This window comes from Sinocyclocheilus grahami, unplaced genomic scaffold (genome assembly GCF_001515645.1).
Source record: "Sinocyclocheilus grahami isolate Dianchi unplaced genomic scaffold, SAMN03320097.WGS_v1.1 scaffold971.1, whole genome shotgun sequence".
Classification (NCBI taxonomy): domain Eukaryota; kingdom Metazoa; phylum Chordata; class Actinopteri; order Cypriniformes; family Cyprinidae; genus Sinocyclocheilus; species Sinocyclocheilus grahami.
In genome coordinates this window covers 171,977-193,711 of record NW_015506150.1, presented here as the reverse complement: position 1 = coordinate 193,711, position 21,735 = coordinate 171,977, and the positions used below count along the sequence as shown (strand labels likewise).

Below are 21,735 nucleotides of genomic sequence, written 5' to 3'. Positions count from 1 at the left end.
TCAAAAGGAGATATTTTATTTAACAGAAATCACTTTTCAAAAACTACAACGAACGACTCGTTTGGACTACAACGCATATTTTCCAGGATTTGTGATATCACAAATATCGACGAATGGCACGAGACCTGGTTGAGCTGCAGTAGAGAAGGCAACAAGTGTTATCACTATGTCGGAGACACGCTAGCTTTCCCAAGGCAGACGAACTTAGAGTGGTTACAATCATCCGGGTTTAAATCGCGCTCAAATTGATTTGATTTTAACGCAATATTTACACTGAAGCTCGCAGGCGGCTATGGTAAGGGGCATGACATTTCCCGACCAGACGCCGAGTGGAGCCAATCACAGCACACACTGGCCCAGCTAACCAATGTCAACACACACTGGCCCAGCTAACCAACCACAGCACATTTTGTATTTTCAGAAGGCGGGCCTTCATTTGATGCAGGAACTATTTGAGCCATTCATGCCAGACTGGGGAGAGAGGTGTTGTAATAATGTAAAATATGTGAAAAATTATGTGTTTTTTCGAACAACCTAGTATGAGAGCATGTTCTAGTACACCCCCAAAACAAAATCAAGACTTTGTAAAAGAGCATAATAGGACCCCTTTAAAATTGAAGATCTAAAATTATTAAAGTCCCCCTGTAGTCAAAAATGTTATCCTTTAAAACTCATCTTTGATCATCAAAATTACATATTTAAATGTTTTTTCTTGTGAAATTTTTCTCATGCCTTAAAATAGCTTGAATGCAACTCTTAACCCTTGCCTTATTTACTATACGCCGATCTATGAATATGCAAATTAGCCCCACCTCCACTCAATCACACACCAGCCAGTCATGAGACAGCGCCTCCTGATCCACTAAATGAACTGCAGTAAACGCGATACAATGGCAATGGCAAGCAAGTGGAAATATTGGTTTAATTAAGCCATATGTGTTTGAACCAGAAATAAGCTGGTATGCTCAACGTAAGCAAGGAGACTGATGGCTAACTTCGTGAGGTAACATTATCTGTTTGCGCTGGTTCGTTTGCAGCACAGTTAATGATATGCTAAGGATAGGATCCCTTGACACGATTGGTTATTGAATTTTGTGACGTAGCAAAAAAAAGGCTGTTTCAAACCGCGTTTCTGTGACTGCCTTTGGGAAACTACAGTTTTAAGGAGAAAATACTCAGCAATGGTGTTGATAAATGGATTGGCACATGGTCTGTCTAAAAGCATATTAAAAACACCACGTAGACAAATAAACAACATTAAAAAAAACTTGATTTTCACCACAGAGGGACTTTAAACTAATTATTAATTTATTATATTACTAAAAACTAATAAAAAAGCTCTACTGCAGTGTCGTTATTGTTAACTAAATCTAAAAACAAAACAATTACAAATCGTTTTTTGTTGATTAAAAAAGCTAAAATGAAAAAAAAAAACTATGAAACCTTAAAATTCTGCCTTGCCAACTAAAGTTGAAGATCTCAAATTATTCAAACTAATTAAAAAATACTGTTATTATTATAAACTAGTGCTGTCAAACGATTAATCGCGATTAAATCTCATCCAAAATAAAAGTTGTTTACATAATATATGTGTGTGTACTGTGTATATTTATTATGTATATATAAATACACACACATACAGCATATATTTGGAAAATATTTACATGTATATATTTATATTCATGTAAATTATCATATATAAATATATTTCATATATAAACGTAACATTTTTCTTAAATATATAGGTGCGTGTATTTATATATACACTTAATAAATATACACATTACACACACATATATTATGTAAACAAAAACTTATTTTGGATGTGATTAATCGCGATTAATCGTTTGACAGCACTATTATAAACTAAATACTCTATAAACCATTAAAAATTATTTAACTGAAAAGTAAAATAAAAAACTTGTTAAAATGCCGACATGGCTACACAAATAAGCTGAAGATCTAAAATTGTTCAAACTAAACATTACTAAAAAAAATTAGTATTAATTAAAAAAAAAAACTATGACTAAAACTTGAATTGAAAACTGAAATAATTCAAATTATGAATAAATACTATGCTAAATAATACTATAATAACACTGCTCTGCTGAAAAGAAAATAACCAAACTTTTAGAGGATGATGTGGTCAGATTTTTAAGGTTCATTTATAGTATTGATTGAGCAGATCAAAGTCTTGTGATCACACAGAAATATGCATTTGCTAGAAGACTTCTGAATAATTGAATTTCACAAGAGAGGAGTTGTGTTTCTAACACCTGCCCACGTATCAACTCTAAAACAGGGAGTTTTCAGATCTTTCCAACACCATATTGTTGAAAGAATCTGCTATGCCTCTTCAGGAAAACACAATCAGATGCTTTGTCTTAAAGGGATAGTTCACCCAAAAATGAAAATCCTGTCATGCCGTTCTAAACCAGTAAGACCTTCGTTCACCTTCAGAACACAAATTAAGATATTTTTGATGAAATCTGAGAGTTCACTGATCCTGCATAGACAACAACACAACTGAGACGTTCAAGGCCCAGAAAGGTAGTAAGGATATCATTAAAATAGTCCATGTGACATCAGTGGTTTAAACGTAATGTTATGAAGCTACAAGAATACTTTTTGTGTGCAAAGTAAACACGCGTGTGTCGTGGTACTGTCGTGAATGCGTGAAGACTGACACGGAAGAGAAGAAATTGTTGAAAAAAGTCGTTATTTTTGTTTTTTTTATTTGCACACAAAAAGTATTCTCATAGCTTCATAACATTACAGTTGAACCACTGATGTCACATGGACTATTTTAATGATGTCCTTACTACCTTTCTGGGCCTTAAACGTGTCAGTTACGTTGCTGTCTGCTCTCGGATTTCTTCAAAAATATCTTAATTTGTGTTCCTAGGTCTTACGGGTTTGGAACGACATGAGGGTAATTAATGACAGGATTTTCATTTTTGGGTGAACTATCTCTTTAAGGTGTCATTTCATTAGAAAAATTGCTAGTAGTGTAAATGTATGAAGCATTCGAACTCGGGACGTCGACGTGCTTCCCACGAGGCTATTGCCGCCAACACAGAAGTCAATTTAAAACTAAACAGCTGTCTGTTGGTCAACACAGGGAATTTGCGTAACCGACTTGAACCCGTCTACTTGTCGAAACCTTTGTTTCGCCCTCACATGAAAATCCCAAATGCGTGGATGCCTATTGAAATGGATTAAAAAAAAATCACCACATGTGGTCACATTTACCATCGTGTCCTCAAGAGCTCTTTGTCTTTTTCAACATGGTTTCCCCATACACAAGCGCTAATAAAATCAATATGATGGCATGTGTGATCTGTGGTGAAGGTGTAAAACCTCACATTGCAGTTAAAAGGGGAAGATGCTGAGATGAGTTTGGACTTTTCTTTCCACTGTCATTAATTTTTATGCTCTGTTAAGGATGGGGAAACACCGTAGTGGCTTTGAATGACTCATTTAGTGTCAACAAACAGCTTCAGGATTACAGGTCATAACTTTCCATGCTTTAACGTTCATTTAAGAGGGTAGAGGGTATGAGAGGACTTACTTTCCTGTTCCTGAAGGTTGTGGGCCAAACAGTGGTCTTCTAGCATGGCAAAGTCCCGGCACACTGCAGACCGACAGAAAGAGAGAGTTTAAAAAAAAATCAGGTTATTTACTGTTAACAAAGAGCCACGTCGTAGTTTCAACCCACACAGGACGTTCACAACGCAAACCTCAGGATAACAGATTTAGGTGAATATTTTAGCACGCATGAGCAGTATACGTACAGTATAGTTAGTACTGGACTTACACTACTGTTCAAAAAAAAATTAAGAAATTATCACTTTTATTCAGCGAGGATGCATTAAATAGATCATAGTATTACAAAAGATTTCGATTTCAAATAAATGCTGGTCTTTTGAAATTTCCATTTAAAGTATCACAGTTCCGTTTCCATAAAAATATTAAGCAGCTCAACTGTTTTCAATATTGATGATAATAAGAAATCAGACTTTTTAATATATATATATATATATATATATAAAAAGGTAAACTGATGTCAAACACAAGGTAAACTTTTTGTTAAAGGAAAACAATTCTGTGGAAATTCTGTGGGGTCTGCATTAGTCTGAAACTGCAGCGCAACCGATCATTATCACCTACTGTTATAAATACAACCCGAGAAACTGCAACCACGTCCTCCACATCCACCCTTTAACATCCTCTTGTCTGCTTTTTTATGTTTTCATTAGGCCTGATTCTGCACCTGGCAGCCTCCCAGCTGCTTAGACACGCTTCAAAACACAGGTGGAGAAGTCATTAAATCCATGTATCGCCTTCATTTGTGACTGATAGCACAACAAACGTCTTCAAGTCTCTGATACAAGCTCCGATAACCTAAATCAGATAAAAGCAACTTTTGCATTTCAGCCTGCAAGGAAAACTGCGCTATACTGTAGGGCTGCACGAAATTGGAAAAAAACTCACATTGCGATATTTTATTTTTCTGCGATATATATTGTGACATGACAACAACAAAAAAATCACCACATGACTTGAATAGTTTATTTGGAAAAATAATAACGATCGGGGTGATTTTGTAGGCAAGTAAATCAGCATAGGAAATAAACAAATTACAAGCATAGATAAATATAACGGAACAAAGATACAAATTAAATAAGCAGTGCTTTATATTTTTCAGGTAAGTCTTAACAGTATTCAGGTACAGAAATTGAATAATCAAATGTAAAATAACACTGCATAGTCTTCACTGTATAAATTCAATCTAATAAATCTGTGTTAAAGCTACAAAAGTGATTTTTCTTTGTGTTTTGTTGTTTGGTTAACATTCATAAAACAGAAAGCCTCAGGAACATTAAACTGCTGTAAACTAATATACTGTTACACCTCCATTTTCTTTCTCAATTGTTTCCCTTCACCTAAGCCATAAGCAACTGCGTTTACAAGGATACTTGCAGAACACAGTATTTCAGGCACAAATAAGACGCAGAAAAGAACAGAATTCAGTGTTCACAAACTTCACGTGCATCTGCGTGGCTCTCACAGTGTCTACACTGACTACGTATGAACCAATTATAATCAGTGATGTTGTCTACACTGGATGCGGCGCGGCACGACAAATCCCAGACAGTAAACTGATGCCGCGTTCCATTTATGACGTACTGACACAAAGTACAAATGATTGGCAACGGTCGCTTTGTCGAGTCCAGAGTAGACAGACTTTGGGGATGTTCACGTCGTGCCTAAAAACGCGTGGAAAACGCCAGCCGCGCCGCTTTCTCCTTTTTTCCAAAGCGCTTGGGAGCTTGCGCTTTCGTGGCGTCTGCCGTTGCGAAGCGACCCTGACATGCGCTCTCCACGACGACATGGAAGTTTCAACAAAGGATAAATGGATTTCCAGCACTGAAAATCACGTGCAGTAGCTCTGCTACTAAATTCATTTAAAAATGGATATCTCTGTACAGCTGTCGCGTCCGGTGTAGACACCGTGTCTGTGTGTGAGCAAAGAAAACAATCAGTATTAATATAAGTAGCCTATACTAAACATTGCGATATCGATGCTGAAACGATATATCGTGCAGCCCTACTATACGGTTTCTGGGAATCGAGCGTGATTAATAGAACCAAACACACGCTCCAGTTTCACACTGTGTGCTACAGCCGTGAGGGAATTTAGTGGCAGGTTTAATAACGATGTGAAACACTGTTCACGTAATACTAATTTACCTAGGTATTTTCCGGTGTCTGTATGTTTAGCTGAAGTGAGACAAGGATGAGATTAAGCCACTTCTGCAGATCAGTGATTAAAGTCGTCATCCATCTGCTGCTGATCAGCATCTTGAGCAGAAGAGCTGCAGAACCGAGACCAAGGGATATTCATAGCGCTAAATGAGGAACCAAGAGCAAAATTTACATTTTGTAAAATGTCCCTTGCAGTCTACTGGCTGGTGAAGCTACGTTATGACATCTCGATGCCCTATCTGACAGGATCCGGAGAACGGCCAAGTATCATTTGGCAGGAGGAACCAAGAAAGCCCCTACTGAAAATAAGCATCTTGGTGCTGACTGTGCATTTACTCTAGGCTTCATTTCCTTATGCATGCAGCATATTTTAGGGGTTCAGAGGCCAATTTGTTGAACCTGTACTGGAAACTTTTTTGGGTTATATGGAGAAGTTAAGTGGCTTATCATTATGAGAAAACTGGATATATGACCCAGTTAAATATTAGTGGTAAACCAATTATATATATATATATATAGGCCAGGTTGACAAATTTGAGATAAGAATGTTAGTTTTCAATGTTTTTATTGAGCAAACAAATGAATTAATTTATTGAAATTTCATATAATAAATATATATACACTACTTTTAAGAAGTTTGGGGTAGTTAAGACTTTTTAATGTTTTAAAAGTGTCTTCTGCTTACCTAGGCTGCATTTATTTGATCAAATTTTATGAATGTAATTTATTCCTCTGATGCAAAGCTGAATTTTTTTGCATCATTACTCCAGTTTTCAGTGTCACATGATCCTTCTATTATATTGATATAGAATTATCTATAGGATCTATATTGATCCTTCTATATTATTAGATATTAGAAATCATTCTAATATGATGATTTGCTGCTCAAGAAACATTATTATTGTTATTATTATTAATATTGAAAACAGTTGTACTGATTGATATTTTGGTTGAAATTGTGAGACTTTTTTCAGAATTCTTTGATGAATAGAAAGTTCAAAAGAACTGCATTTAATTGAAATAGAAACCTTTTGTAGCATTTTAATTGTCTTTACTGTCAATTTAATGCATCCTTGATTAAATGCATCCCCCCCCCCCAAAAAAAAAATATTTTACACTTAAAAATATTAGACTAGAACTCAATGTATTGCATTTATTTTTGTTTGCTTGTTTTTCAAATTTATGAAAATGTATGGTAAATTATCAGATTTTTACTAAAAACTCTAGTTACATTTATACATAACTTCAAAAAACAAAACAAAGGAAAGGGGAAAAAAAACAGTGTTCCATAAATAAATTGTAAATTAAAAAAATTAAGACAGACAGACAGACAGACAGACAGATAGATAGACAGATAGATAAACTTGTTTCTCACAGGGTTTAAGCCAGCACAATCTAATAAAACATGTTTCAGGCATAAAGGATTTTTTCTACATTTATACATAACTTCAAAAAACAAAACAAAGGAAAGGGGAAAAAAAAACAGTGTTCCATAAATAAATTGTAAATTAAAAAAATTAAGACAGACAGACAGACAGACAGACAGACAGATAGATAGACAGATAGATAAACTTGTTTCTCACAGGGTTTAAGCCAGCACAATCTAATAAAACATGTTTCAGGCATAAAGGATTTTTTCTTCGCCTAATATTAAAAACTTGTGGGTGATACATACACCATGAAATAAATACAGCCCAAAGCGACACAACACTATGACATCAATTACAATGTCTGATTCATTAAGAATACTGATCCTCAAGGCACTACAAAGCAGCACCCGAGCAGCGACTGGCAAACAAGTAACAGCAACACAAGGAAAAGCTGAAAGCTCTCCAAAGCAAACACGAAACCAACGCTGAACACATCCCAGGAGGTCTTAGCTAGGCAGCAAAAACAGCACATTTTTTAAGCCTGCACATTTTCCAGGCAAACATCCCTAACTTTGTCTCCAAGAGCAAAGAGCAGCTGCAACACAACAGCAAAATGCTGAATCCACACGCATGAAACGACTGAAAACAGAAACCACAAGGACATTCTTCAAGGAGAAGCAAACAGAAACTCGTGAGAAACGTGGTATGTTGCTCGTCTTCATCCTGTTAATAAGTTGAAAACATCCAGATGCACTTTCGCATAAACACACGCAAACTTTTATGTGGTACCAAATACTACGACATTCTGAAGTTTACAGTCGAGGCTTTCACTCAAATTGTTAAGGCGACAATATAAAATAAATGAAAAATTTTACACAAAACTTTTGGACCTGAATTTCGGAGTAATACATTTCCTAAACGGGTTCAATGAGTCACAAGGTTCTCGCATCTTGTGACCAACGAATTTCATACATATGCAGAGAGTCTAATTGCCACTTTCCACAGATATGGGACACTTTGTTGCCTAAAAGACTTCTTTTAAGCGTTAAAGACACAGCATCATGTTTGTTGTTGTGTAAACTAATAAGATATGTTTGATAAACAATATTATACATCATAAAATGAATCTAGCACAAAATAGTAGACATCAAACATATTTTGTGAATGTGAACTTGGCCTGTCCCACTATAGAGCTCTCAACCATCTGTACTGTATTTAACTGTGTAAATATTGTTTATTTTATATGAAATAATTACCTAGAAGCCAACATTTGGTCCCCCAGTTAGATAGAATTACTCGATGTTTAAAATTCAGTAATAAAGTAGCTCATATTAGACACATCAAACTCCTTAAAATTTATCATTATGAGAAAAATGGATATATGACCCAGTTATATATTAGTGGTAAACCTATTATATATATATATATATATATAGGCCAGGTTGACAAATTTGAGATAAGAATGTTAGTTTTCAATGTTTTTATTGAGCAAACAAATGAATTAATTTATTGAAATTTCATATAATAAATATATATACACTACTTTTAAGAAGTTTGGGGTAGTTAAGACTTTTTAATGTTTTAAAAGTGTCTTCTGCTTACCTAGGCTGCATTTATTTGATCAAATTTTATGAATGTAATTTATTCCTCTGATGCAAAGCTGAATTTTTTTGCATCATTACTCCAGTTTTCAGTGTCACATGATCCTTCTATTATATTGATATAGAATTATCTATAGGATCTATATTGATCCTTCTATATTATTAGATATTAGAAATCATTCTAATATGATGATTTGCTGCTCAAGAAACATTATTATTGTTATTATTATTAATATTGAAAACAGTTGTACTGATTGATATTTTGGTTGAAATTGTGAGACTTTTTTCAGAATTCTTTGATGAATAGAAAGTTCAAAAGAACTGCATTTAATTGAAATAGAAACCTTTTGTAGCATTTTAATTGTCTTTACTGTCAATTTAATGCATCCTTGATTAAATGCAACCCCCCCCCCCAAAAAAAAAATATTTTACACTTAAAAATATTAGACTAGAACTCAATGTATTGCATTTATTTTTGTTTGCTTGTTTTTCAAATTTATGAAAATGTATGGTAAATTATCAGATTTTTACTAAAAACTCTAGTTACATTTATACATAACTTCAAAAAACAAAACAAAGGAAAGGGGAAAAAAAACAGTGTTCCATAAATAAATTGTAAATTAAAAAAATTAAGACAGACAGACAGACAGACAGACAGATAGATAGACAGATAGATAAACTTGTTTCTCACAGGGTTTAAGCCAGCACAATCTAATAAAACATGTTTCAGGCATAAAGGATTTTTTCTTCGCCTAATATTAAAAACTTGTGGGTGATACATACACCATGAAATAAATACAGCCCAAAGCGACACAACACTATGACATCAATTACAATGTCTGATTCATTAAGAATACTGATCCTCAAGGCACTACAAAGCAGCACCCGAGCAGCGACTGGCAAACAAGTAACAGCAACACAAGGAAAAGCTGAAAGCTCTCCAAAGCAAACACAAAACCAACGCTGAACACATCCCAGAAGGTCTTAGCTAGGCAGCAAAAACAGCACATTTTTTAAGCCTGCACATTTTCCAGGCAAACATCCCTAACTTTGTCTCCAAGAGCAAAGAGCAGCTGCAACACAACAGCAAAATGCTGAATCCACACGCATGAAACGACTGAAAACAGAAACCACAAGGACATTCTTCAAGGAGAAGCAAACAGAAACTCGTGAGAAACGTGGTATGTTGCTCGTCTTCATCCTGTTAATAAGTTGAAAACATCCAGATGCACTTTCGCATAAACACACGCAAACTTTTATGTGGTACCAAATACTACGACATTCTGAAGTTTACAGTCGAGGCTTTCACTCAAATTGTTAAGGCGACAATATAAAATAAATGAAAAATTTTACACAAAACTTTTGGACCTGAATTTCGGAGTAATACATTTCCTAAACGGGTTCAATGAGTCACAAGGTTCTCGCATCTTGTGACCAACGAATTTCATACATATGCAGAGAGTCTAATTGCCACTTTCCACAGATATGGGACACTTTGTTGCCTAAAAGACTTCTTTTAAGCGTTAAAGACACAGCATCATGTTTGTTGTTGTGTAAACTAATAAGATATGTTTGATAAACAATATTATACATCATAAAATGAATCTAGCACAAAATAGTAGACATCAAACATATTTTGTGAATGTGAACTTGGCCTGTCCCACTATAGAGCTCTCAACCATCTGTACTGTATTTAACTGTGTAAATATTGTTTATTTTATATGAAATAATTACCTAGAAGCCAACATTTGGTCCCCCAGTTAGATAGAATTACTCGATGTTTAAAATTCAGTAATAAAGTAGCTCATATTAGACACATCAAACTCCTTAAAATTTGGCCTATCCCACCTCAGAAGTTCTTAACCTTTTTGGTCGCATTTAAGTTAAAGTAACTTATATTAAATAAATAACTAGAAACCAACATTTGGTCCCCAATTAGCGAGAATTACTTGATTTTTGGAGTTCCGTTCCAGACCAATAACTGATTATGAATGAAAAATGGTTTGTTTTAAATACATCAAACCTAATCCTAAAATTGTTAACTTGGCCTATCCTACTTAAGAAAAAAAACTAGAAACCAGCATTTGATCCCCAATTAGACCGAATTACTTATTGGTCTGAAACTGTAATTCAGAAATCAACTGAACCTAAACAAAATTAGCTCATTTTAAACATAAAAAGTCATTAAAATGATCGATTAAATATATTTACAAGAATGCTGGCAACCAAACAGTTAACGGTAGTCTTTGACTTCAATAACATATTTTACAATACTATGGAAGTCAATGGCTACCGTTAACTGTATGGTTACCAACGTTCTTCAAAATATCTTCTGTAGTGCTCAAATGAAGAAAGAAACTCATACAGGTTTGGAACAACAAGCGGGTGAGTGAATAATGACAATTTTCATTTTTGAGTCAACCATCCCCTTAAAGTAAAATCATTTATTTTAAATGAAATAACAAGAAACCAACATTTGGTGCCCAATTAGCTACATGGCTTTTGAATTTCGGTTTGAGACCAATAACTGTATCTGAACCTCAGATACTACCACCAACTGGATTTGGGGCAGAAATGATGGGGTCTGTAAATCCGAATCCACCCTAAGCATCAAACGGGGTTAAAATTAGTGGGTTGAAATCCTGCAAAGCTAGCTACCCCCCCCCAATAACATGCAAAGTCATCAACAGCTTGTGTTGCACCACAGTCATCTTCAGTATGCCGAAGATTTTCATGATGACTCTCACTCACAACACATGTGCCAGCATTCATTCACACACACACACACACACACACACATTTCACTCAAATTGTTAAGGCGACAATATAAAATAAATGAAAAATTTTACACAAAACTTTTGGACCTGAATTTCGGAGTAATACATTTCCTAAACGGGTTCAATGAGTCACAAGGTTCTCGCATCTTGTGACCAACGAATTTCATACATATGCAGAGAGTCTAATTGCCACTTTCCACAGATATGGGACACTTTGTTGCCTAAAAGACTTCTTTTAAGCGTTAAAGACACAGCATCATGTTTGTTGTTGTGTAAACTAATAAGATATGTTTGATAAACAATATTATACATCATAAAATGAATCTAGCACAAAATAGTAGACATCAAACATATTTTGTGAATGTGAACTTGGCCTGTCCCACTATAGAGCTCTCAACCATCTGTACTGTATTTAACTGTGTAAATATTGTTTATTTTATATGAAATAATTACCTAGAAGCCAACATTTGGTCCCCCAGTTAGATAGAATTACTCGATGTTTAAAATTCAGTAATAAAGTAGCTCATATTAGACACATCAAACTCCTTAAAATTTGGCCTATCCCACCTCAGAAGTTCTTAACCTTTTTGGTCGCATTTAAGTTAAAGTAACTTATATTAAATAAATAACTAGAAACCAACATTTGGTCCCCAATTAGCGAGAATTACTTGATTTTTGGAGTTCCGTTCCAGACCAATAACTGATTATGAATGAAAAATGGTTTGTTTTAAATACATCAAACCTAATCCTAAAATTGTTAACTTGGCCTATCCTACTTAAGAAAAAAAACTAGAAACCAGCATTTGATCCCCAATTAGACCGAATTACTTATTGGTCTGAAACTGTAATTCAGAAATCAACTGAACCTAAACAAAATTAGCTCATTTTAAACATAAAAAGTCATTAAAATGATCGATTAAATATATTTACAAGAATGCTGGCAACCAAACAGTTAACGGTAGTCTTTGACTTCAATAACATATTTTACAATACTATGGAAGTCAATGGCTACCGTTAACTGTATGGTTACCAACGTTCTTCAAAATATCTTCTGTAGTGCTCAAATGAAGAAAGAAACTCATACAGGTTTGGAACAACAAGCGGGTGAGTGAATAATGACAATTTTCATTTTTGAGTCAACCATCCCCTTAAAGTAAAATCATTTATTTTAAATGAAATAACAAGAAACCAACATTTGGTGCCCAATTAGCTACATGGCTTTTGAATTTCGGTTTGAGACCAATAACTGTATCTGAACCTCAGATACTACCACCAACTGGATTTGGGGCAGAAATGATGGGGTCTGTAAATCCGAATCCACCCTAAGCATCAAACGGGGTTAAAATTAGTGGGTTGAAATCCTGCAAAGCTAGCTACCCCCCCCCAATAACATGCAAAGTCATCAACAGCTTGTGTTGCACCACAGTGTATGCCGGTATGCCGAAGATTTTCATGATGACTCTCACTCACAACACATGTGCCAGCATTCATTCACACACACACACACACACACACACACACACACACACACACACACAGCAACTAAAGCTAACGTCAGGCATCACACGCCATCTAATACATGATATTTGAGGCAAAACAGGCTCAGATATATATTGATAGAGGCGTTTCTCAGTAACGTTACAGCGAATGGCTGTTTTGACTCCCTTCAGTAACGTAAATATGTCCGTAGCGTTACATGGTATAAAAGGTAACCAATGTATTGAGTCAAAATAACAGTTTGCCTTCATAATTCACCACAATGCAATCATATTTAATCGTTTTTGGCAGTTTTGAATCGTCTGACAGGCCGTGCCACTTGCCCGGTTATTTTAACGCAGTAACGTTAACACACACACAATGCTTCAGAAAGCACGCGCACCACCATCATCTTCATCTTCTTCATCTTCACTCACCCTCTTTCACGCCAGGCAGGTTGTTCTGATCAATACTGAAATCAGCCATGTCGTCGCCGGCGCGTAATGTTTCTCTGGGGTTTCTGGAGGTTATTGTTTGACAGACGGATGGCGGTTTCCGTCAGATAAATAACGTTCAATAAATCCCGATCGATGTCTTCGCTAATGTGTCGCTCTGATTGGTTTCTGTCGCCAGCCGAGGTTTCTGTCCGTCCCTCCCTCTTTACCCTCAGCGGATGAATATTGGGAGCTCACACACACACACACAAACCACAAAGAAAAGCTGAGCTCTGTCTGTCTCTGTGTGTGTGTGTGTGTGTGTGTGTGTGTGTGTGTGTGTGTGTGAAACGGATGGCAGGGCGGGACATGCCACGCTCACATTCTGGCACGCGAGCAAACACATGAACAAACACAGCCAGTGAACCTGCGCAGTCCTCAAATTCCTTCAGAAGGAGGCTACCTGAATGTTTTGTAAACCTGGTTATTGTCGTTATCTACGTTTAAAATTCAGGCCAGTATAAACACTCTGATATTGAATTTATTACTTTAAATCACTCTTTTGCTTTTGGAAAATGCAGAGTAAAACTTAGCTACTCTGATGTCAGGCTTCCACGATTTTAAAATGATTAAAATGATGTATGGCCTAACTACAATGTAAAATGCAAATATGTTACTCTAAAATGTTATTATGAAATATTAAAAATAAAAACATTTTACGGTAAATATAGAGTAACCAAGAGCATATCGATTGATGAATTATTATCATTATGTCATTGATGTTGTGGAAATTGTAAGAAAGATTAAAAAGTGAAATGCCCCATAAAAAATCTGATAAATGATAATTATACAATGTATTTGAATTATTTATTATCATTCTAATTCATTCATTCATTCGTGCATTATAGTTTTTTTTTTTTATTAGAGTTTCTATCAAATGGAAAATCCTTTACTTCCAAAGTTTTCCTTTACAAAAACATCATTATAACGCCAAAAACATTTTATGATAGAGTACTACAATATTTGATGAAATATTATTTTAGTTTTTAAGACATTTTGGAATTATTTTGTATATGTTATTATTGTGTCAACTATTTATTGATCGATAGAAACTGAAAAAAGAAAATAGAAAAAAAGCTGAATATGTAACACATATAAAAGAAAATTAACTTAAATATTAACTCAACTTAAATATTGTTTTAATGCAATTCGAGTTTCTATCGGATGGACTTTGCCTATACCTTACTTTCAAAGTTTAAATAATAATAGAAAATCACACATATATATATATATATATATGTCAAATGATTAATCGTGATTAATCACATCCAAAATAAAAGTTTTTGTTTACATAATATATGTGTGTGCACTGTGTATATTTATTATGTATATATAATACACATACATGCATGTGTTTGTATGTTATGTTTATATATTCAAGATATTTATATATAATCTAAATTATATGAATACAAATATATACAAAATATATATTGTATGTGTGTGTATTTGTACATACATAATAAATAATAATAGGCTATTTGTAGAGTAACTCAGTATACTAAGTTTAAAAATAATATGAAATATGACTTTCATTATTTTAAATATTAATATAGATTTCATCAATTCAATTTTAACATAGAAAATAAAAAACCCACAAAAAATGCATATTTAAACACAATACGTTTGTTAATTATAGATATGGATCTCAATGTTTATAGGTCTTCATCCAACTAGAGTTTCTATAAGATGTAAAAGCCGCCAGAATGACATTATATTGTACATATGACATCCATCATCATACTGTTTCTTGTTATTCTAGGCACTGACTCACATATACTTTTAGTTAAATTAAAAGAAGAATGCCAGGAACATTTTGCCATCCCCAGATGAATGATCCCCAGTAGTGCCAGTGATTTACTCTTGTCCTAACATACACCGCCGCTGATTGATTGCCCGTCGCTGGCCCTGAGACCACGTCAGAACATCAGTCCCAGCTGTCACGGACCCTCTTTTAGATACAGAACGACACAGTCACACTTTTGATTTACAGCGATGACACATCCTCGCGTCTTCACGCCGGATTAAAAGTGTCCCATCTGATGAGCCTCCAGCAGAAGAGCCTTTGGTCAGACACGCACCAGGATCACTCCCTCAGTGCCATGGACAGACTATCCTCAGGAAGTCTTCTTCCACGACTTGCTTTTTTACTTCTGATTGGTGCTCTCAACGTTCATACGAGAAGCCTTGCAAGTCCAGGTGAGCACAGGCCACTAATTTGATCTATGTTTTTTGATCATAGATTTCATTTAAATCCGTCTCATTGTATCTTAATTGTGTGTTTCCATTTTAATAGTCAACCAGGTTTTCCATTCAAAGGATGATTCAGATGTGCAGAACCAGATTTTGGCATTTCTGCTACGGAAAAACATCATGCCTGTGCAAGAAAAGGATGTAATCGGTAAATAAATGCATTTGATTTATGTGTTGCACAGATTGTCTTACTCTTAGCAAATGTATAATGAATAAGCATCTTATAATCCACAAGCCTGCTCTTCTTCCTGAATCTCAGGACTCGAGCTGGCCAGAAAAATCGCAGAGCTGCAGGAGGTATGTTTCATTTTGGTCATGTGTATTCAATGGAAAAACGTTTATTGTCATTAAATACAATTACATATACGTTTTTTTATTAAATAAATAAAAATATATATAAATATACAAATATATAAATAAAAATAAACCAACTATTATTATGAAAGCTAATTGTCAGCTTGCTGTTTCAGCTTGCGGTCCTTCAAGAGGAGCTAAATGTAGAAAGAAAATTGGTGTCAAACGCAATAGAAAAAGAGAGATCGATGACCAGCAAAAGAGATGACGGTGAGTGTTACTTTTTTATGAACAGATATGTTTGTCAACTGCATAAATGCAGATGTAATTTTTTCCCCCATTTTCTTTTTAGGCTGTTTCTGGAAATACTGTGTTTAAGGATGTTAACGTGAAGAACCAGGAGCAAGAAAATCTGCAAAATCATCTAATGCCTTAAGATGTGTCAAAACGAGCAGAACAGTTTCATATATGGAATTATATGTATTCATAATGTGTCATGATAATCATGATAGTTATAATGTACTCATGACTTTACTCTTATAACAAAAATGTATTTTATGTAAATGTCATCTCAATAAAACATCAAGTGAATCTCATTGTGCAAAATATTCCCTATTTTTTAAGGATCTTGAGTTCATAATTAAACATATGAATGCACAATTTTACTATAATAATTTCAAAATAATTTTATATAGGCTAAAACTTGTCATCTGCCTTGATTTATAAAGATTGGCTTTTCAAGAGCTCTTGTCTCCCTCTAGTGTTAAGATTTTGTTGAACATTATAAATGTCACGCATACCAAAAGAATATATTAACCAAAGACCTGACGGTAGAAAATTCTTCTGTGTTCAACAGAAGAAAGTCACACATATAGGTTTGGAACAACTTGAGGAACAAAAACGGTGACAGAATTTTCATTTTTGGGTGAACTGTCCCTTTAAGGACACATATGAACATATGAAGACAGAGGACTATGGACATAAACTAATGCAAAAAATTGGAGACACTTTTTAGTGAAAGAAATTGCACATTGTCCAAACAAAAATAAGGAACATGTATTGTAATTTTAATACTGCATTTTTCAATCAATCAATAATTAGGGATAGCTCCTAATGTCCCACTCTGCGTTATTGAACATTCTGTACTTTTTTTTTTTAAAGAGCGATATTGCAAGTTGGAAGACAATGACTTCTACAAGTACACACAATAAAGACCAAAAAAAAAAAAAAAAAGCTCATCACAACGGATGCAGGCTTCACTGCAGAGTATGATAAGTGTCGAAAGGGAAGAGCTATTTCCATAGTGTGGTTATTAAAAGCATAATGCATCCATTTTAGCCAGACATTCTTCAGTATCTGTGAGAGGTAAGTTTAACATTGCTACTTCATTTATTTGTTTTAGTAACTTATCCCTAACTTGTTTTAGGAATAGTTTACCCAGAAATGAAAATTCTGTCTAAATTCTAAAGTTCCCAGAAATGTACTCACTTTTTTGTCAAACCTCCATGACATTCTCTCTTCTGTGGAACATAAAAGAATATATTTTAGAAACTGTGTCCACTTATGTTCATATAATTAAAGTCAATTGGGTCCAATGTTGTTTTGGAGCCAGTGGACAAGAATGGACATAATTTGGTCCACTGAGTGCAATGTTGTTTTGGACTCAATGGACAAAAAAAAACAAAGAAGGAAGAAGGTCATACAAGTTTGGAAAAATATGAGAGGGAGTAACCATTTTTGGGCAAACTGTCCCTTTAAAACGTAGTCATAAAAAAAAAAAAAAAAACATATATTTTTTTATTGTACATGGGGCAATTTATTTTCCTAAAATAAAAAAAAATTATCAATTATATAATGAAGAAGACTCTTATAATGACATATGCCTATATTTGTTCCCCAGTTTGAGAATATGTGGTTCACATTTGTTCTACTTCAACTTCTGCCTCAATTCACCCTCTGTGCTCGTTGTCCCAATCGGTGCATTTGTGACATTAGGGGTTCTGCAAAATGCACTGGGGACATCACCGACATTCCTCCTCTCGACCCAACAACAACCTTCCTACTCTTGCTAAATGACACAAACATAAAGATCCTCAAAGACCGAAGTTTCCAGCCGTTCTCTCTTCTGCTACGACTAATGATCACGCACAGCACTCTAGACACCATCCAACCAGAAGCCTTCCATGGTGCTCCACAGCTTCGGTCCATCAAACTCTCATCAACAGCACTCTCTGTCTTCCCACCCAAGGTGTTTAGTGAGCAAAGCAACTTGGAGCAACTGCAGCTAGATGGGAACCAAATAGCTTCCGTTAGTTCAGAACTCTTTGAGGCGATGGTTAACCTGACTGAACTAAATCTGAGCAAGAACCGCATCTCCCAGCTGGACGCTGACGTCTTCCAGGGTTTGACCAAGCTGAATTACTTAAACTTAGCTGATAACCAACTGAGGAACCTCCCGAAGACCCTCTTCCACAACCTTTTGCAACTCAAATCTTTGGTGCTCTCATCCAACCAGTTGGAGACTCTTGAAAGTGGTTCCTTTGACCATCTAAGCAACCTGTTGGTGCTAATGCTACAGAAGAACCAGATCCGAGAGATTCCTCCACGTCTGTTCTGGCCCTTGCCATCCCTGCTCACCCTCTCAATGTCTGCCAACCAACTCCAGTATATTCCAGCCGAGACCTTCTACTACTTGCCCAACCTGACCAAGCTCACCCTCTACAAGAACCCCTTCATATCCCTTCCTTACCAGCTGATGGGACACATGCCGAGACTCCAAGAGCTGTACCTTTACGAAACCAATCTATCCACTGTCCCATGGAACCTTTTTGCAAACATGACCAATCTACTGGCTCTCAATTTACACTTCAACAACAAGTTGACCTCCCTCCCAAAGAACCTCTTCTGTTGTCTGCCCAAGCTGAAGAAACTGTCCCTGAAGAAAAACAACCTTCAGGAACTAGACCCGGAGCTCTTCTCAAACTTGATCAGCCTTCAAATTCTGATGCTTAATGAGAACAAGCTTGAGTCTCTCCCATCGGCTATCTTTCACAACACCTCAAGACTAGAAATACTAGACCTGAAACACAACCATCTGAGGCATCTCCCTGGAGATGTTTTTGTGCACGCAATCATGCTAAAAGATCTCTCTCTTAGCGGCAACAAATGGAATTGCGATTGTAGCATTATGGGTATTGCAGAATGGATTCGTGAAAACCCAAAACGAATCAGTGACTTGGACAAAGGAGTAACATGCTATGAACCATACCGCTTAGAAAACCATCCGCTGCAAACGCTGACTTACGAGGAACTCCATTGTGGTGTTTTCCAGACCACATTTATAGCTTCAAGTGCCATTACCACTGGGGCTCCAGCGACACCGACCCTGCAAACATCTACATCTACAAGCACAACAGCAAGAAATACTGCGAATGCAACTACAACTGCAACTACTTTTCCAACAGACACCTCTCTACTTTCTCCTACACCTGATCATATTTATGTGAAACAACGCAATGGTAACAACAATGATCCAGCGTTCTACGATACAATTGTGCTAGATAACGGACCTGAAATAGTGCACAACAATCATTACAATGGCTGGGTGTACCTGTGGACTGTCCCGTCAACGGGTCCCTACAGTGGATTTATGATGGCTTTGTACATTGTTCTCTTGGTCAGTGGTGTAGTCCTGATTGTGGCTAGCTTGTATGCTTTGTATCGGCTTCATAAGTTGATTTTGCTTTTAGGAAAAGTCACTATGGGAGAAAAATCAGAGAATAGTGGCTAGAAGAGTGTGAAGCTTCAAAGTCAAACTCTAGAGAAATCTTAAAAACCTCTTCAGTTCTAGTGAATTGCTATGCGTTTTCACATTATAGTGCACATTGTAATTTGTCTAATTGAACTCTATACATATTTATGAGGACTATAAAATCCTGAGACCACTAATCAAAAGCGTCTGTCTTGCATTTTTCTCATTTTATGCAACAAATTTCATTACAAATGATGTTCAGCACAACTTAGGTGACAAGCTTCAGAATGTATATTATTGTTTTTGTAAGCATTCATTTATACAGCCTTTTACAATGAATCTTTTGTTTCTTTTCTCAATACACAAATTTTCCTTCCACATTCCAGTGCTTTGCATTCACAAAACTGATAAAGACACACCCTTGGTGGTTGTTTGCAAAGTGTAAGACCAAATAAAATGTTTCTGTTCTTTGAGAGTGGTTTCTTTGCCATGTGTGCCACCTGGTGGTTAGACAATATAGAGCAGAATTTATAGGGCAGAATATTCATATGTTAACATATTTACAATATACCGCCATAGTTATTTTCTCAAGCAAATTATTTTTTTTATTTTAGTTATAAGTATTATATTTATTGTTTGTTTATTTAAATAACTTATGTATTATATTATACTATTTTTTAATTATATAATATATATTTAAATTATATTAAAATTATTGTTAGATTAGGATACTCAAACTGCAGATCATTAGACAATATGCACAATGTCAACCTTAAAATTTTAGATTTTATTTTAGATTAGTATAGATAGCCTATTATAATTATTAGGCTATTAGGGAAAGCATGAAGTGTGTATTTTCGGATGTTAAAATACTAAGTGTAAAAACTATTGTTGCGATTATTTTTAGTGTCACTAGAGGCACAAAAATCACAGGTTTCACTTTTAAGTAGGCTATGAGACCGAACCACCCAAAGAAGAGATGTGGCTAAACTCACGTTTGAAACCAAAGTGTAAGAAAGTTGCGCACATCCCACAAACCCACACAGGGCTCAGATGCAGGAAAAAAAAGGTCAAACTATAGCAAAAATACAAACGTATCAGTAACTGATGTAACTGCTCCATAAAAAGAATGTATTGCGGCAACGTTTCGACCATCAGGTCTTCGTCAGGCACAAATTAGGTGAACTGGTACAACTCTTTATAAATAACAAGTTATCATTCTAATGATCATTCTACAAAGGGAATGTTTTTGGATTTATACTCTAAATACGTTGTCACCTTTTGGGTTGAATGAAGATTTTGATATTAAGTCTTTTCTATAGGATTGTGTGTATTTTTTCATGTGTCTTCAGTATTGTTTTAATATTTTGAGTGATTATTGATCTGTATTGATTTGTTAGTTTATTCGAGTTTAATGCGGGGTTTCTCTCTCTCTCTCTCTCTCTCTCTCTCTCTCTCTCTCCTTGTGTCCCTCCATTGATTGAATTTTTTTTCTGTCTCTCTCTCGCTCTCTCTCTCTCTCTCTCTCTCTCTCTCTCTCTCTCTCTCTCTCTCTCTCCTTGTGTACCTGCAGTGATTGAATGTGTCTAACTAGACTGATCACCTGATGGCCGAAACGTTGCCGCAATACATTATTTTTATGGAGCAGTTACATCAGTGTGCGGACAATACGTTTGTATTTAAAGGGGTCATATGATGCGATTTCATTTTTTCCTTTCTCTTTGGAGTGTTACAAGCTCTTGGTGCATAAAGAAGATCTGTAAAGTTGCAAAGACTAAAGTCTCAAATCCAAAGAGATATTCTTTATAAAAGTTAAGAATCAGCCACACCTACCTAAAACGGCTCATTCTAACACGCCCCCACATGTCTACGTCACTATGTGGAAATATTAGCATAATGCTGCCCAAATGTGCACGCAAAGAAAGAAGGCGTGGTTTCAGGAACAGCAGT

General features: G+C 35.4%; 2 protein-coding genes across 2 annotated transcripts in view; one reads left to right on the top strand and one right to left on the bottom strand.

Moving 5' to 3' along the window:
• Window positions 1–13,722, bottom strand: part of LOC107564919 (coiled-coil domain-containing protein 50) — a 31,068-nt gene extending 17,346 nt beyond the window's left edge. The window contains exons 1-2 of the mRNA XM_016250089.1: window positions 13,431–13,722; window positions 3,572–3,634 (exon numbers count right to left, since the gene is read on the bottom strand). Of these exons, the coding sequence (XP_016105575.1) occupies window positions 3,572–3,634; window positions 13,431–13,479 (112 nt within the window). The 5' untranslated portion in view covers window positions 13,480–13,722. The remainder of the gene's footprint in view (window positions 1–3,571; window positions 3,635–13,430) is intronic.
• Window positions 13,723–17,352: 3,630 nt separating this feature from the next.
• On the top strand, window positions 17,353–19,644 carry LOC107564927 (platelet glycoprotein V-like; the record flags this gene model as incomplete). The annotated part of the gene is made up of 2 exons (XM_016250101.1): window positions 17,353–17,399; window positions 17,935–19,644. A coding segment is annotated over exon 2 (1,701 nt), but the record flags the coding sequence as incomplete, so codon positions are not given.
• Window positions 19,645–21,735: the final 2,091 nt, after the last annotated feature.